At 53.2% G+C, this 17,361-nt stretch overlaps 1 protein-coding gene across 5 annotated transcripts in view; it reads left to right on the top strand.

Moving 5' to 3' along the window:
- The first annotated feature begins 1,691 nt into the window (after positions 1 to 1,691).
- The window catches only part of RASSF4 (Ras association domain family member 4), a 32,361-nt gene continuing 16,691 nt past the window's right edge, over positions 1,692 to 17,361 (top strand). For 2 of the 5 annotated variants that reach the window (XM_028098563.1, XM_028098561.2), the window contains exon 1: positions 13,301 to 13,376. Coding sequence is in view for 3 of the 5 variants with exons in the window: in XM_028098564.2 (XP_027954365.1) it covers positions 11,093 to 11,154; positions 13,301 to 13,376 (138 nt within the window). In the remaining 2 variants the exon portion in view is untranslated. Of the gene's footprint in view, positions 1,779 to 11,057; positions 11,155 to 13,300; positions 13,377 to 17,361 lie in introns of those variants that run through there. The other 3 variants (XM_028098564.2, XM_028098565.2, XM_028098566.2) reach the window with 3 other exon arrangements.

Genomic DNA, 17,361 nt, shown 5'->3' on the forward strand with positions numbered 1-17,361 from the left:
GAAAGTGGATAATGGATTGGGAACTAACGAAATCCACAACACCCACCATAAGTGAGCTGGGGACCATATACGGTTTCATTGAAAACTGAAGGAAAAGGTGATCCTCCTTCTGAAGGAACTAAGGACCCTGATGATGGACACTTGTGTTCCATGTAAAATCCAGGTGGAAATACCCATTCCCTGGGGGTGTTGAGGGGATTGTGTGGGATCCCCGATGTATTGCACTAGCACAGTGTATGGCACACAGTGGGAGTGCAAGACACATCAGGTTGCTTCCTCAAACACAATCATCATTCCAGGCTAGTCCTGGCCCCGGACATAGCATCAACTAGATAAGAGAGAACGATTCATTCTCAAGTGCTGGAAAGCCCCAGGGAAATTGTATGTTACCCTGGTGCTATGTTTATTTACCCTACTGGGCATAGAATGAATACTCAGAGGTTAAGGGCTATGTTGAATTTTCCCCACTGTTTCCAAAAAACTTTCAGAAGCATCAGTTACTGGCCTCAGCTTTGATGACCAGAACTTTGGGCTGTGCAGGAGTGGGGGTCCCTGACCACAGGGGAGCCCTGAGCTGGCCAAGGATGGGTCATTCTTCACAGATTCATGCAAAGGCAAAGTTGAAGAATCTCTGGTCATCTTTAGTCCCCTCGTTTTTGCAGGTGGGGAAATTGAGGCAATTGCAACATGGCAAGGTCATGCAGGAAACAGACGGCAGAGCCCAATCTCTTGACCCCAAATCCCCCAGCTCTGACAACAATGATTAGCACAGCCCCTCTCAAGAGGGGGCCAGGGGCCCACAAACTCAAAAATCAGGCGGATTTTACCTGCATTTTTCTAGAAGGTACATACCAGGTTCTAAAATGGCCATCTGTTTCTACAAAGATTAAGAACCACAGGTCAAATGACACTAAAATGATTTGTGTTGAGCGGGGGAGAAGAGGTCCAAAGGTCAGGACTAGGGCTGGTGATATAAAACAGAAACTGCAAACGTTTCCATTAGCCCTTTCCCCATCCCCCACCACACCCCCGCCATCCCCACACCCCAGAAACTGAACTGTCTGAGCTCCCCCAAAGGCCTGTGGGTTTCAGTCCCCTCTGCTTCGGTCGGTGCAGGCAAATCCTCATTCAGCTGGCGGTGACTGGAAGAGAAGTTTATCTCCTCTTCACCGTCGGATCCGATTTCTTAAACGCGGTGGAGCTCTGACAGGCCACGCCAATCAAACAGCAGGACCACACACAGGTGCCCCATGAGCAAAAAAGATAACGGATAACGTCCTCCCCAGCGCACACTAGTAATTTCGGCGCCCACTCAGCGGCCTTTGTTGGAAGCCCAGGGTCCTGGTCACGCAAGGGTCCCGGACTCCGCCCACACCCCGAACCCTCCAAGCAGAGTCTGGGCTGCTTCCTCCAAGGGTCTCCGGGCGCCCTCGTCATGGTGCGGCGACATGTCTCGGGTCTGACTCCCCAACCATCCCCGCCGCCCCTCGGGCACCACCCGGAGCCCACCCTTCGCGGTGTGCCGGGGGCAGGGCGGGACGGGCGGGGCGGCGCCATTGGCCTGCGCGAGGCGAGAGGCGGGGAGGAGGCGGGGAGGGGCGGGGCGGAGAGGGACAGATGGGGCGGGCCATTGGCCAGTGCTGGGCGAGGGGCGGGGAGGGGCGGGCCCTACGCGCCAAGCCCCGGGGACCTGGGGCTTTAGGCGCCGCGGACACAGCTCGGGTGCCGGCGAGGGCACAGCACGGGCAGAGGCTTCTGGACTGCGCGATGAGCGGAGGGTGAGTGATGTACAGGCAGGAGTTTGGGGGCGTCCGGGGAGCACCGTCTCCCCCCGTCCCCGAGCCCGAGACCGCCCCCAGCCGTGGACTCTGGAGCTTGGGCACCGGTGCCCCTTGGCTGCCGCGTGCAGAGTTCCCTCCCCCTGCCAGCCTGGCGCAGCCCGGGCCTCAGGCCCACTGCTGAGAGCGGGCACTGCGCCAGGCACCTTCTCCAGGGGGAAGGCACTTCAAGGGCTCAAATCTGGGCAGAATAGGTGAGAGCGGCCGCAGGCTACACCTTTGTTCACCTTGTCTCTCGTCTTAGGCATTGATCTTAGTTGGGGGGAGAGGCTCAAAGAGGCTCTGACACAACCCTCAGATTTCACAGATGGAAAACCGGCGCCGAGATAATAGCAGAAGGTAGCAGAAGGAGGGGCTTGCCTCACCACGCTATTTATAAAGGGTTTGCCTGGTTCCCAGACCTGTGCAAAGGGCAGTAGCACAATATGGCACCTACTTCTCACAGTCCTGATATTTTCATTATCCCCATTATCAGATGAGAAAACTGAGGCTTACAGAGTTATGGAATTGTCCAGTTTCACCCAGTGGTGGAGTCAGGATTTGAACTCAGACTTTGTTGTGCCAGGTCTCGTTCATTTCACCCACTGACTTCAGAGTTCACCCTGCCTGACATCCTGTCCCTCCCCAGCCCCCCATGCTCCTGACTCTCTGATTCTGGAGAGATGCTTCAGAGTTTTGACAATCTGACACAGCCTTGTGGGAGGGACGGCCCCCTCTCACACACCATCAGTGCAAGGCCAGTGCTGGCCGGTGCTTTCTTAAAACACTGTAAGGAGATCTTTAGTAACCTCACTTCATAAACAAATAAAGTTGCAGCAAATGGGCCTGGGATTCTGGAATTTGAACCCAAGCAGGTTAGACTCCAAAACCACACACTTGCACTGGCTGAAGAAACCCTTGCTAGCTTCTCTGTAGTTTTAAACTGCTCAGGGGGCAACCAAGCTTTGTTGCCAGTAGCCATGATTTAAAAAAAGAAAATTGCAATGAATTGGTAGAACTAACAGGTGAACCTGCTCCCCAGTATAATTCCTGAGCTGTGGCCACCAGGGTGGGAGGTGCTAGAGGGAGGAAGGGAGGAAGGAGAGACTGGAGGAGCGAGAGAAGAGGAAGGGGGAGGAGACAAGGGGAAGGGAAAGAAGGGAAGACAATGGAACGCATTAAACATAGGTCAAAAATTTCTAGCTGGAAGTTGTAATGGGGTGTGTTTCAGCACTTTGTCAGTGGCAAAGTGTATTTTCAGTAGTTCTTGTCATAATTCTCTGTGTGTGTGGTGCTGGTGGTTCAAGACTTGACAGGGAAGGTGAGGCTGAGGCCACAGATTAGACAGCCCCTGTGAAAGTGGGAAGGGAGGCCCTGTTTCCACCCTGAGACTCCAATGGGTGGCCTGGAGGTGGAGAACAGAGTGAAGGTCCAGGGCCCCCCGGGTCAAGGTCAGCTGGACAATGCCAGAGGACCAAGAACATGAGCAGAACTCAGCATGTCGCAGTTCAGATTCTGTCAATGCAAAGCCTCACAGGGAGACCCTGACTAGGAGGTCTTCCAGAAGGCACTCTGGACTGGGCCCTGGTTTGGAGAGTAAACTCAGCCATATGTCCTTGCTCACAGCCCCATCTCCAGAACCCCGCTATCTCTTCCGACCCCCGTTGCGACCTGTCATGGGAGCCTCGGCTTATTATGGGTGAGCTCCATGTGAGGCCCATCTGACAGCAATCAGTGATTCAGCTAATGAGGAATCTGAGGTTCAGAGAGAGAAAGGGACTTGGCCTAAGGTCACACAGCGGACAAACCAGAGCAGAGCTTTAAACCCAGATCCTTGTGAAGGCTGGGTGGTTATCTGGTCACAGAGTACACTGAAGGAAATATTTTGGAATTGTTTTAAATAAATTAAGATCAAATAGGAAGTGGCTGTACTTCCCATAGCTTTTTCTCTATTAAAGGGGAACTTACAGTTTGCTCAGTTTTCTTTTCTGGCTGCCTGACCTCCTTCCCCAGGATGCACTGCTGAGGGAAGGATTACGCACCTCTTCCGCTTGCCCCGCCTGACTCTGGGGCGGTGGGAGCAGGGAGCTCATGCAACCCCATAGCTGCAGAGCTGGGAAGAGCCCTGAAGACATTCTGGACCAGCTGCCCGTACAATCCTGGCTAAACTGAGGCCCAAGGGACAGCACAACATGCTGGAGTCACACGCCAGGTGGATGCGGCAGCAAAACCCACACCCAGACTTCTCTCTGGGAGGCCCCTTTGCCTCCTGTCTCTCACTGTGACACATTTAAGCAGAAGTTCTTAACCTGGGATCTGGGGATCCAGGGGCACATGAATAGGGGCTTCCTGAGGCCCCTGCAGTGGTATACAAATTTGGTGTGTGCATACTTGCACACTCATGCACATATGTGCATTTTCCCGGGGAGTGTGTTAACACTTTCAAGAGATTCCAAAGGGCTTTCAAGAGATTCCAAGAAAGCACCCCCAGCAACTGCACTTGACCCACAGGCCTGGTGCAGTAGACAGCAGAGGTGGGGGCAGCCAAGGAGAACCCCCGGTGCAGCCCTGTAGCTGCTGGCTCGGAGGGCTTGTGCCCCAGGCATTCAGGATCTTGGTCATTCGGAGCACCTGTTTGACCCAAAAAGCATGGCTGAGAGGATTCCTGTTTGCATGGATACCGACTTCCAGAGGCAAGAGGTGAGCCTGGTTTTGGCAGGAAGGGCCCCTCCGGCCTCTGGTGTGTATGAGAGAGGGAGCAGGAGGGGAGCCTCAGGTTGCCGTGCCTTGGAAAGCAAGAGCAGAAACCAGAAATCCTGCCGCAGGGGCCTGGGCGAGCCGCCTCCGAGCTAGGGCTGTCTGGAAGATGCGAGCAAGGCCAGCCTGCTCGGGTGTGGAGCGCCAAGCTCTTCAGAGGAAGGGCAGCAGGGTCAGGGAGGCCTGGGTGCTAAGATGGGCTCAGGGAGACCTGTGGGTGGGAGCCCAGGACCCTGAAGGTGGGGAGGACACAGCAAAGGCAAGTTGGGGTCCGTGAGTAAGCCCAGGAGAAGGCAGTGGTAGAGGTGGCTGGCGGCTCTGCAGTCACCTCTCCTGCTCTCCCTCAGCCACCATCACCTCCATCTGGACTGCGCAGAGTGTCCCCCCGGGTCCTCCTTCCTAGCTACCATGCTGAGGCAGGGAGGGGCATGGCTGAGCCCAAGGCAGATGGTGACAGAGGGAGGGGGGCGGCCGTTGGAACTGGAGAGGGGGGGAAGGACAGTCGTGTGGAGGGGCAGGGGCAGCAGCTGCTGAGTCGCTGCCTGCCATCCGCACCCCAACAACTGGCTTTCTCAGCGAACATGTGCTGCTGAGGGGCTGCCTGTGTCCAGCCAGGCCCCCTCTCAGAGGCAGCTGCTACCAGCACCAAGCCCTGCAGCTTCCTCCCTGGCTAAGGCTCCTGCCATTTGCTGGCTGACAGATGCCAGAGGGGGGCTGGGGGGTGCTTTAAGGCTCCTTGTTTTCAGTGTGTCCTGCTGCCCCCTCCCCCCAGCTGGCCTTTGGAAGTTGTGGTCATGGGCTGCCGAGCAGGGAATGTAGGCTTCTCAGGAATGCCAGGCAGTGGCCCTGCACCTGCCCTCTCTCTCTGAGCCTCCTGCCTCCTTCCAGTGGAAGCAGCCTGGCTCCGAGGCTCCCAGCTGGGCCCCACCGCTCTGTCCTCCTTTCTTTCCCTTCCCACGTCACTTTATTTACACATTTGATTTTAATCATGCCTAAAGAAGAAAATAAGCATCATAATTTTATAAAGTATTAGAGGTTACCAGATCTCACAGACATCCCCAGAACATTTAAATTTGGATATTGATGCATTTGCCATTTTGCCAAGTAAGGACAATGACCATCTATTTTCGCCATCATTGTATGAAAAGAGAGGGCATTATAAGAGGAAAAAGTAGGCAGCACAAAGTCCTGAAAGAAAAGGCTTTCAAATGCACTCAGTTTGGCTTCATGAAAACCCCACTCCCTTAGCCTTTTTCTCCTTTGCCCCTGGCCAGCAGGATTGGGCTGCAGTGGTGACCCGAAGAGCCACAAAGCTGCCTTCTTCTGTGATAACCGGCTCCATGACCACAAACAAGGGTAGGATGGGCCAAGCCTCGCAGTTGTAAAGGCTTCAGTGTCCTTTGTCCCAAATCAAAGGCCAGGGACAATGGCCAAGGCAGGCTGGGGTGCTGGCTGTCCTTAGCAGCCCCCCTGCACGGCTGGCCGAGCAGCCGCTGAAGTGGAAAGCAAGCACAGTTCACTGCCTGTTCGCTGGGGACAGGTAACCGTGGCTGGCACGTCACCCTGGGGCCCCTTGTCTGGGGACAAGGAGCCCTGGCTGCATTCTGAGTCCTCCGGTTGGAAACAGAGCCTCCTCCAGCCCCTGGGAGGAAACACTGAGGCCTGAGCTGTGTGCCCTGGGGCTGGGGGAGGGGAGCAGGCCAGGACAAAGAGGGCTGGCCTCCCAGAGCCGCAGGGCTTGGCCTGCCCAGCTGCGTCAGTCACTCTGGTTTTTGGACTGCACCTGGGTGGGAGGCCAGCTTCCGCCCATCCTTTCCCCCACTCCAGCTTCAACCAAAGTAGCCTTGCTTTAATCTGTTTGTTCATTCGGCTTCTGCCTTTACAAATAAGATTGTCTGTTTTATTAAAGGTTGAAAAGCATCCCATTAGAGATTGTCCAAGGCTCTGTCCAGTGCACAGGGAGAGTGAATGTTTAAGGGGCAGTTTCAGAAGCACCTTCTGAACTAAGGATCTCTGTTTGATTTCTTCCTGGGGGGTTCCTCTCTCTCTCTCTCTGTCTCTCTGTCCATCTGTCCCTCTGTCCCTCCCTCCCTCCCTCTCTCTCTCTCTCCCTTCCTTGCAGCTCTCTCATTCAGCAGTTCTCTCTAGGGTACCCCTCAGTCACACGTGCACCTCACTTTAGAACTCTACAAGACACAGGGATTATCAAAATGAGTGAAAAGCATCTCAAGTTCAGTCTGCTAAAGGAGGCACAAATGCACAGTGTTCAGATTTGGAGTGGAAGTCTGTGAGTGACCCCCAAGTTTAGCTCTGGAACTCAGGGAGATGGAGATGTTGTCTACTTGGAGGGGAAGGGTGGACATGTGAGAATCAGAGAGACAGATGATGAATGTCAGAAGACACAGAAATGTGTGATTCTCTCAAAGAAGAGGCTGTTTTTCCAGGGGGCCAAGGTTCCTACCCCATAAGGCTCAGACCCAGCCCAACAAGTTGGAAGAGACCCCCTTTGCTGAAGTGTCCCCTTCATTGCCTCCCTGCAGCCTTGCTCACTCATCTTCTGCACTCCCCAGGGATGGCATGCCCCATTCTCCATCTCTGCCAAGCTAAGCTATTTACCCTCTGGGTCACCTTCCCCTTTCTCCTTTCACTTGACCATCTATAATCCTAGACCATTCTTTTTTTTTTTTTTTAATTAACATATAATGTACTATTTGTTTCAGGGGTATAGGTCTGTGATTCAACGGTCTTACACAATTCACAGTGCTCACCATAGCACATACCCTCCCCCATGTCCATCACCCAGCCACCCCATTCTTCACTTTCCTCCTGACTCCTTACCCCAACTGATGCCACCCAACTCCAGCTGGAGCCGCTCAGCATGTTGGTCATGTCCTTCTAAAGAGCAGATTCTGGACACTGAAGCTCTCTGGAAAGCCAGTGCAGGGAATGTGTTACTTAGTACTGTGCTTTGCAAATAGTATTATCCAGAGTCCTAGGCAAAACCCTGGGAGGGGTTCCCCAACACCCACCTCACTGTCAACCAAGCAGCCCCCTTTAATCTGATTTGCATAAATATTCCATTTGAACAGAGAGTTCTACAGTTGAGAAAATTGGAGATCAATATTCCCATTGCACAGATGGGAAAATGAAAGCACAGAGAGGGAAAGGCAGGCAACTGAAGCCATGAGGGTCTTTAGCAGCTCCTGGCCCAGAGCTCTTTAGGAAGCATGTTAATAACTAATCACTGCATGACTTACAGATGTTCCACTTATAAGTATTCCTACTAAATAGAGCAAAATTGGCATATTCCCCACATGTTGTGGGAGAATCAAAGTATTGTAAACTGGGTCCTGTGGTGAATCAGAAGTCACACACTGGAGCCCCACCAAGGTCACCTGTCTTGCAAGTGTGCCTTGTCTGGTTACATTTTATTTTTAACTATACATTTTTTAACTGAATAATTTCCTGCATTAGTCAGGATAGTCTAGGTCATGCTGCAGTAACAAATCCCTGAGATGCCAGCAGCTTTTCCCAGCGAAGCATTATTTCTCTTTCCCAATCCATATCCACAGTGGGTTGGCACTCTGCTCCACAGAGGCACTCAGGGACCCAGGCTGACCATCTGGAAGTGGCACCAATTGGGACATGCAGCTTTTGGGGTCACCGTGGCAGAGACCAGGGTCATACCTGGCTCGAAAGCACTAGCCTGAGAGTGACACACAACCCTTCTTGCGTGTGACAGGTGAGGAGTTAGGCACATGGCCCCACGGGGGCCTGAGGAATGTGAGCTAGCACAGGTCAATGTCTCGGCCACAGTGTCCACCTTTAAACAGTGAAATGTAGCCCATACAAATCCAGATGTCTGGCTTCTCATGACACTCCAGAAGAGCTGACCCTCCAGAGAAGGAATGTGTCTGCCAAGTCCCCATGGATTCCACTGACCAGTATCTCAGTGGAGTCACTTCCCTGACCCGTGTTGACATTTACATGTTTTATTCCAGCTGTATATGCACAATTCTGGGAAAGTTGACTTTGGAGGACCCCGTGAGGCTTCTCAAATTCATCCAGTAATTTAACAGCATCTGTGCACCTCCTGCTATGTGGCAGGCTCAGGTTTGGGGCTGGAAACCGGGGGTGAGCCAGAAAAGTACTGTCCCTGGTGTGGAGGCCTGCAGCTTCAACCTCACCTCCCACTCCCCCCCCCCCCACTCCCCCAGCGTCCGATCAGCTCCCTCACACACAGGCCAGACCCTGCAGACCCAGCACAGCCAGGAGCCCAGAGCAGGTGCTAGACTGGAAAGGAGCCTCTCCTGATACGGGAGGAGGTGGCTCTTCTGGCAAGGGTGTCCTGGAGAGCTCGCAGCCGAGTATAGGACAAGGAGGAGACTGTTTTCTGGACAGCACCATGAAGACCCAGAAGGAGGACAAAGCGGAAAGCCCGTTAGGAGAAATGAGAGCAGCTCAGGGAGGCTAGAGCTCCTGGCAGGGCGTGAGGAGGGTTGGGAGAGAAGCTGGCTACAGAGGAGACAAGAGAAAAAACCACCTGCTGTTAGTTCTGGGCAAATCCAGCCCTTCCCACGATGAGCCTGCATAAAGCGAGACACAGTAGTGCCATGGGTCCACAGAAGCAGTGGTGAGTGAGAAACCCAGATACTTTTCTTGGGCTGAAACCAGCTCTGCATGGAAGTATTTAAGGAACTGTACAGAGAGGGAGCCTGGCAGATCACTTTTTCCACTGGAGCCTCAGGAGCTGAGGAACTGAAACCCGATTTTGAAATCCTGTTGCCCAAGAGCAAGGCCCCTACTCCAGGCCCCCATGGTGCCTAACCCTGTGCCCTATGGAGGTAGGGCCTCACTGTGGCTACAGCCAGCGGCCTAACCTCTCTCTAGGCCACGTTTTGCCTCAGTCTAGACCCAGGCAGAGCGGAAGTATTTATAGGATGATTCTGAGGTCACTGAGAAGCCCACCTCCCTCAGTTTGTTCCCCTTCTCTATGTTTCCCTGCTTCCAGAATCAAATGGTGGTTCAGGCCTGATGCTATCACAGAAGGCAGGCTTGTCTTATTTGTGGATGGTATCAAACAAGCAGGAAGACAGGGTGTACAGCTGGTCAGAGTCAGGGCCCAAGGGGATGGAGCGCTCTGAGGACATTAATACAATAGCCGTCGAATCTGACCTTGAACCCCCAGGAACATGTGTGTGCGTGTGCACACACACACGCATGCACAGAGGTGGGGAAGACCTGACTGAGCCAGGTTTGTGTGAACAGACGTTGGGGTTTTGTGAAGGAGCCACTCTGCGATGCAAAGGACAAGCTGTGTACCCTTTCTGGGCCATTTCCCAGTATGACTTAACCCCTCAGAGTGTTAGCGACAACTTGAGAGAAGAAAAGGAGGGACAGGGCCAAGACTGGGGGCAGGGGAGAGAAGCTCTGGCTCACTGCCCAACACACGGCATGCCTCAAGAAGGGAGTTCTTGGCTAGAGTAAGTTGGAGAGGGAGAAAGTTGAAATCTGTGCAGAAGATGGCAACAAGCTAGAGAAAGCACTAGCAGATTTCCCCCAGGAGGGTTTGAGAAGCTCCACAAAGCTTTCCAGGCTGTGAAGACACAGTTTCATGTGTGAATCAACTAACAATCCTATAGGGCAGAGGTCACCCCATTGCATAGATGAGAAAAAGAAGGCTGGAGGGTTACGTCACTGTGCAAGATTAATACAGGGAAGGGGTTAAGAGACCAGAATCTAAGATCTAAATGCTTGTGTTCAAATACTGACTTTGCCACTGATTCACTGGGAATCTTGGGCAAAGTACTCAACTTCTGTCTCTGTTTTCTCATCCATAAAATGGGAATAGGATAATACTTACCTCATACTATTGTTGTAAGGAGTAAATAAGATAATTCATAGAAAATGCTCAACATGGTCTCCCGAATGTGGTGACCACAGTACCGAGTAACCCATCACCAGGAGAGCTGGCCCAGGTGTGCTGATTCCAAAGGCAGTGATGGGGCCACCAGCCTGGGTTCGGCAGGAAAGGAGGAGAAAGGCCCAGGGTGCTGTGGGGTTTGGAGGAACAATATAGGCAGAAACCATCCCTCAGGGTGTCCCAGCTGAGGGAAGAGAGCCTATGGTCTGAAACATTTATGAGACTGATCCAGATCCTTAGGGATTATGGAGAGATTCTGGGAGGGGGGCTGATAGGGCTGGTACTGGGTGCCAGCTAGCCCCGTAGTTCTGACCTTGCCCCCCACCTGCCAAGGGAGCTTGGCTGCCCCGGGTAGGTGTGGGGCCCCATTAAGTCCTCTGAGCCTGATCCTTCAGCTGTGGCCGCCCTGTGCCAAGGAGTGGAGGGAGGAGGGGCGTGGGCGGGATGGGAGGTGGGGGGTGAGCCTGAAGACACAGGCTGGCACACCAGGGCTCTGGACACCGCACTGGCCAGCGCTTCTTCAGGCTCACCTGTCTGTCTGTCCTTCCTCCTCTTCCCAGAAGGTAACTTCCGAGTCTGTAGACAAGAGGGGAAGATGAAGGAAGACTGTCCGCCCAGTTCTCACGTCCCCATCAGCGACAGCAAGTCCATCCTGAAGTAAGGCTTTGCGTACAGGGAGGGGATCTTCTTGTGGCCACTCCTTGCCATGGACAGACTTTGGGTGGCGGGAGTCTGGGCACCTTTCATAGAGCTAATGATGTGCCTGCTCCAGGGACAGTGATGGGGGCACTTCTTTTCGAAGCCTGTCTCCTTGGAGATCAAGGATCTCTTTGGGGTGTGGGTTTGACCCCTGCCTCCTCAGGCCCACAAAGGCAGGAAAGCATGGCAATGTATGCCGTGACTCTGCACAGATGGCATTTAATTGATTCAAAAACTAGAGCAATTCTAACATTCTTATCATGTTCAACAGTTCAGGGGGGAAAAAGAAAAAAAAACTCAAAATAGGTTTGGAGTTTTTACTGAAAAAAGTGCATTTTATTGACATAATAATTTTTAGCTCTGCTTATTTTTAATTTTATTTACTATCTGTCTTACCATAAAAAATGTTTAGAATAGTTTTTCAAATTTATTTCTCAACTAAAGAAAAGTGTATTTTTTATGTTATCTTGCTTTTTGAGTCCTGGAGTCCAAATCTTTTCTAAATTTGGGCAGCTCCTATCTGCCATGTTGAAGCACAGCCAGCCTTCTAGCTTTCACTGACCTCCTTTCTGGGTCCCCCTCTCAGAGACCTGAGAAAACAAACAGCACTCCATGCACAGTGCTGTCCACACCATCATTTTCCTGGTTTAAATTTTATAATGAGGGCGCCTGGGTGGCTCAGTCATTACGCGTCTGCCTTCGGCTCAGGTCATGATCCCAGGGTCCTGGGATCAAGTCCCACATCGGGCTCCCTGCTCGGCGGGAAGCCTGCTTCTCCCTCTCGCACTCCCCCTGCTTGTGTTCCCTCTCTCGCTGTCTCTCTCTCTGTGTCAAATAAATAAATAAATAAATAAATAAATAAAAATAAAAAAATAAATTTTATAATGAGAATCATATTAAATACAACTTTGGGAAACGTCATAATCATAACCATAACATGATTGATTTCATGTATAGGTGTCCTACCAAGTTTATGTTCAGCATTTACACACTTACAGTCACGGTGAATGAAGTCACCGTGAAGTCACTTGACTCTTGCTATGTTAATGGCATCACATTCACTGAGTCACAAGTGCCTCACTTCCCCTGTCAGGTACCATCACCCCCCCATCGAGAAGCACACTCGAGCACCAGCAGCAGGTGTTGCTCGTCCATACCCTGGGGGGCTCTAGTGTCAGGGAAGGCACTGCCTGAAGAGATTCTAGAGCAGGACTGTCCGGTAGGGGAGCCATGAGCCGCGGTGGCTGCCAAGCGCATGACTTACAGCTGGAGAGGTGTAGTGACTATAAAAGACAAGTAGCAAACACTCATTACAAAATAAAATAATGAACAAGATCTCATTAGTAGTTTTTATATTGATTCCATGTGGACATGATAAAATTTTAGATAACATTGTGCGATAAAACAAAATGTATTATGAAAACTAATTTCCCCTGGTTTTTTTTTTTTTCTTTGTAATATGACTACTAGAGGATTTAAAATTACATGTGTGGCTCGCGTTTCTTATGTACGGGACTGCATGCCCCTGCAGAGCCCCGCTGGGGTGCGGGGACTCTCTTCTCTCTGCCACGCCTCCCTTTGTTCCGGGGAGAAGACATTTTGGGCATGGACTTTCAGGATCTTCTCTCACAGCTGTCAACTTCGTCTCTTGATCACACCCCCATAAAGGCGGGACGAGGAAGAAGCAGGCACCCCTTACGGCGCCCCCACAGCAGCCGCACCAGGCCCTTAGAGGAAGTAATATGGGGAAGAAAAGCAAGGGTCTTGAAAATGCTAATAATCCAACCTCAGGGGATTTATTGAGGAAGTGACTCAGAAGTAAAGCACAGGGAGATGGTCAGGACCTCTGATCTGTGATAGTGAAAGTGTGCACACACAATGTGTACAGTTCCGTGGGCCGTCTTCGAGTTTCTCTTCGCTCTCTTCCCAATCCTACACCTTCCACAAGGGCTGACATGTGAAACCTCTAGAGGACTGAAAGGCGTGTGTCTGATGGCAGGGTCTAGTCTCTAAACTGAGTGTGTGTGGCTGGCAAGGCATCTGTCATCATGTCCCAAAGCCCTGCCACGCCCCAAGATTATGATGTGTGTCTTTACCTTTTTAGGTCGGAGCTCTTAAGCTTGCTAAAAACTTACAACTGCTACCATGAGGGCAGAAGCTTTCAGCTGAGACACCGAGAGGTAAGGCCCGTTTCTCTTCTTTATTCATAGGCCACCATCTCTCCTGGTTTGCTGAAGACAGTCCTGGTTTATACCTGTTACTCCAGGGCCATTATTAAGACCATTCTCTTCACTCTCAGAAGTGTCCCGGTTTGGATAATGAATTATGAGGTTGCCCATTTTCTGAGTTAGAGACCAGGTTACCAGCAGCCAGGCCATCTCCTTGGAGGTCCTGTAAGGGGTGCTGAGGGTCAGAGCATTCCCCCCCACCCCCCGCCACAGCCAGCAAGAGTTCAGAGCAGGTAGAAATAATCACCTGTGGGTCTTCTCCTTCCACCTGGGACTTTTGCCGGGATGAACCGCCAGGACACTGGAATTTGAAACCTTCGAGACTGCACAGCCCAGTCCCTTCTCTGCCCATCCCACAGCACAAATAAGGGGCTCTGGTTTGCCCAAGGTCACAGGGCAATCGAAAAGTGAAAGCAGTCTCGGGTTTGTCAGTCAGAATAAACATTAGAGGAAAGCTTTGAAATGGAGGAGAGCTCCCCAAAGGATGCTCGCGGGGCCAGGCAGCTCAGAATGGGAGAGGCAGGCCAGGCTTGGGGAGTGGAGGACGCCAGAGAGCACCGTCCCGCCTGCAGACGCTGCTGTGCAGGAACGTGGGCTCCAGACAGCCAGACTCTTCCTAATTTTTCAAAAAGAAGTTAGATATCTGGAATTTCATGTGGAATTTCGCAAACATCAAAACACCATGCTGGCTAAACAAAACACATCCGTGGGCACAACACAGCCCAGGCCTGGCTATTGTCACGAGGCTCGGGAGCCTGGGTGGGAGGGAAGCTGCTGGTTCGTGGTCCAGGCAGCACGGGGCCTGGGAGGGCACACGTCTCCCATGCCACCTCCCCTGGGCCCGCTCAGCCCACACAGGGCCTCGGTTCCCTCCCCCTCGGCCTGGCCCCGCTCTTCATTCTGCAGAGCAGCTGACACCTGTCTCACCAGCCCGCCGCAGCCCTGCTCCTCACTGTTGCCCCCCCGGGCTCTGACACCACCCCCCTGCTATCTCTGGTTTTGCTGCTTCTTTTCTTACCTGAGTGCCTGGCTGGTTTCGGGCACTGGGCCAGGCACAGCGCGCCAACTCAACATAGGTGTTGGGTGACTAACCAGCAGGCACAGTCCCAGGGCAAGCTGAGATGCGTCCCGAGCACTGGACAGTTTTGATCTATGCTAAGTGCGGAGTTGGACCCACCTCAGTTGTTGTGCTGGAGGCGTGCGCTGGTGTCTTCTGGCTGGGCCCTGTTCCTCAGCCCTGGGCCGTTCGGTGATTGATCGAAGACTTGGCAGCTCTCAACCTGGGCTCTGTGCACCGGCAGCCTCAAGGTCACCTGGGACTGGTGAGAAATGCAAATTCTTGTCGCCCTCCTGCCCCCAGGCCTGCTGAATCAGAAACTCCTTCTGTTCCCATCTGTGTTTTAACAAGCCCTCCAGGGTACTGTGATGAAGGTCCAGTTTGAGAATTGCTACTCTAAGAGCTTGGCCTTGGCCCTTGGGATTCCCCAAGATAATCCCCTCTGTTGGAACAGTCGTGTGGGGAGTAGGGCCGGGAAGCCCCAAACCTATGCCCTGTGTTTGTGTGTGACAGGAGAGTCCAGGTGGAAAAGTGAGAGACCCCAAAAAGGGGAAGAGGTGTTCCTGACAGCCCCTGTGGTAAGAAGTTAACACCCCACAGACGGGGGGGGGTTTTCCTCTTCCTAACCTTAAAGAGGGATAAGGATCTGACTTGATCTCCCTGGAGCCAGAAAGTACCTTTCAGGAAACTTCCTCAGCCTTAACAGCCAAGGGGCACCAGCCTGAGGGAGTATGCGTCTTCGGCGGGGGGTGGGGGTGACCGCCACCACAAAGGCACTGTAGGCCTGGGCAGCACAGAGTTCTGATGCTGGAATACATGACTGATTCCTGGACACCGAGTGCCTCCGTGACCCACCCACCACCCTGTGTTCAGGCCTCTGTGGTTTCTCAGAACGCAGACCCGGGACCTCCGGGGCCTCGGGGACTCGCAGTTCAGGCACCTGCCGCAGGGTCAACCCCAGGCCAGCCTCTCATCAGGCACTGCGGGCCCTGAGGGCAGGACAGACAGGCACCAGGCACAAGGCACTTCACCCCTCTGTTCTTCACTGTAATACAAGAGCTGTGTGACATGGGAATGGCCATATTCCGGGCAAAGAGATTGAGGCTTTCAGAGTTTAAGTCTCTCCTGCAAGGTAACACTGCAGTAAGTGGAAGATGCCAGCATGGCTCCAAGGCCCGAGCACAGAAGTTTGTAAGACAGTGACCCATTACCAGCATTAAGCTTTGACCAGCCTCAGAGACGCAGGGAGCTGTTTGTCACCTCCAGTCACCGAGCTAAGGAGCCGTCCAGCTGCGGAGGGGCTCAGCACCGGCTGTGCCCTCGCAGAGCCACGTGGGGCTCCAGAAGAGACTCCGCTCCCTGCTGTCACTAGGCCTCCCCCCGAGCGACGGTGGCCTGACTGCTGCAGTTTGGGGACACCTCCTCCTCCACGGTCCTTTCCGGGATCCACAGAACGTGGGACGATGAAGTGTGTCAGGGAGCAGGGCCATGCCCTGGGGCAAGTGTTTCCCCACGAATTCTCCCCCAGCTCCCAAAGGGCGAGGGATTTCCCATACTAGCTTCCTCTATCGGAGGAGGCCCAGGCACTAGCCTCCTCTATCGGAAACTCTGCCTTGTGCTTATATTACAAAGGAGAGCACGAGCAACCTGGAGCAATCTGTGCCTTTTGAAGATAGCAAATCATTTTTTTAAAAGATTTTATTTATTTATTTGAGAGAGAGAGAGAATGAGAGATAGAAAGCACGAGAGAGAAGAGGGTCAGAGGGAGAAGCAGACTCCCTGCTGAGCAGGGAGCCCGATGCGGGACTTGATCCCGGGACTCCAGGATCATGACCTGAGCCAAAGGCAGTCGCTTAACCAACTGAGCCACCCAGGCGCCCGATAGCAAATCATTTTAACCGGGCTGTTTGGTTGCTCGAAGGAAAAACCGACCACCCAGAAATACCGGTGGGTAAATACGTCCCTGTGATGAGAAGTAGGACCCTCCTGTTGTGCACCAGCGCATGGCCCGCTAGGGGAGCTGGCCTCTCGTGCTCCCCCTGGTGGCCGTGAGCGCACATCACACCCAGTCCCCATCCTTGGTCCCGGGCTCCTGCGCAGAGTAAGAAAGGGAACGAGCATCCCCTCACTCAGGGTTTCTGCCTCTCCCAGGGTGGAGAAAGTCAGGATCCCCTTCCTTCTTATAGTGATTCCCCATCCTTCCCTGGAGGCAGGATGACGGGCAGTTGACAGACCACTGGCACCCGGGTGTACTCGGCCGTGGACGTGTTCCCTTGAGAGCTCCCAAGTGCTTCCCAGGCTGCCGCCTGGTCAGGACACTGCATCCTTTCCCTACTCCAGGGGCGAGTGAGGAGGAGACTGCTCTATAGGACCCCCATCACGGGGACTTTCTGCTAGGCTGTTCTGTCCCGTGGGAAGCTTGGAATAATGCCAGAAGCCCCTTCCCCCTGCCCTTTATTCTTTTTTTTTGGCATTTCCTGAAGGTCCCATTAGCTTCTTTCACATCAGGGGAGATGAGCAGAGGAACCCAGAGCCCTGTCTGACCTCCCAAATGCAGCCGTGTGGCTTTTGAGCTTGCAGGGGGTGGGGGGGATCGGCCAACCTCATCTTAGTTGCCTCCTTCTGACCTGATTTCACACAGCTTCGCAGAGGGGTACAGTGAGGCAAGCCCAGCCCAGTCACCGGCCAGCACCCCCTCCCAGGTCAGCCCTCCCCGCCGCTTCCTAAGGGTGTTCTGGCGAAAGGCCACCCCGCACTTATTTGCCAGCAAAGGTGAGGGATGGGCAGGTTTGAGCAGGCCAGGGACACAGCGGGTTGTGATGGATGCAGGCACTCCTCTGCGGCATTTCTACTCCATCTCCAAGGGCATGTGCCCCGTTC

This window comes from Eumetopias jubatus, unplaced genomic scaffold (genome assembly GCF_037043125.1).
Source record: "Eumetopias jubatus isolate StellerSeaLion01/CBP00866 unplaced genomic scaffold, mEumJub1_p1.0 scaffold_17, whole genome shotgun sequence".
Taxonomy (NCBI): Eukaryota; Metazoa; Chordata; class Mammalia; order Carnivora; family Otariidae; genus Eumetopias; species Eumetopias jubatus.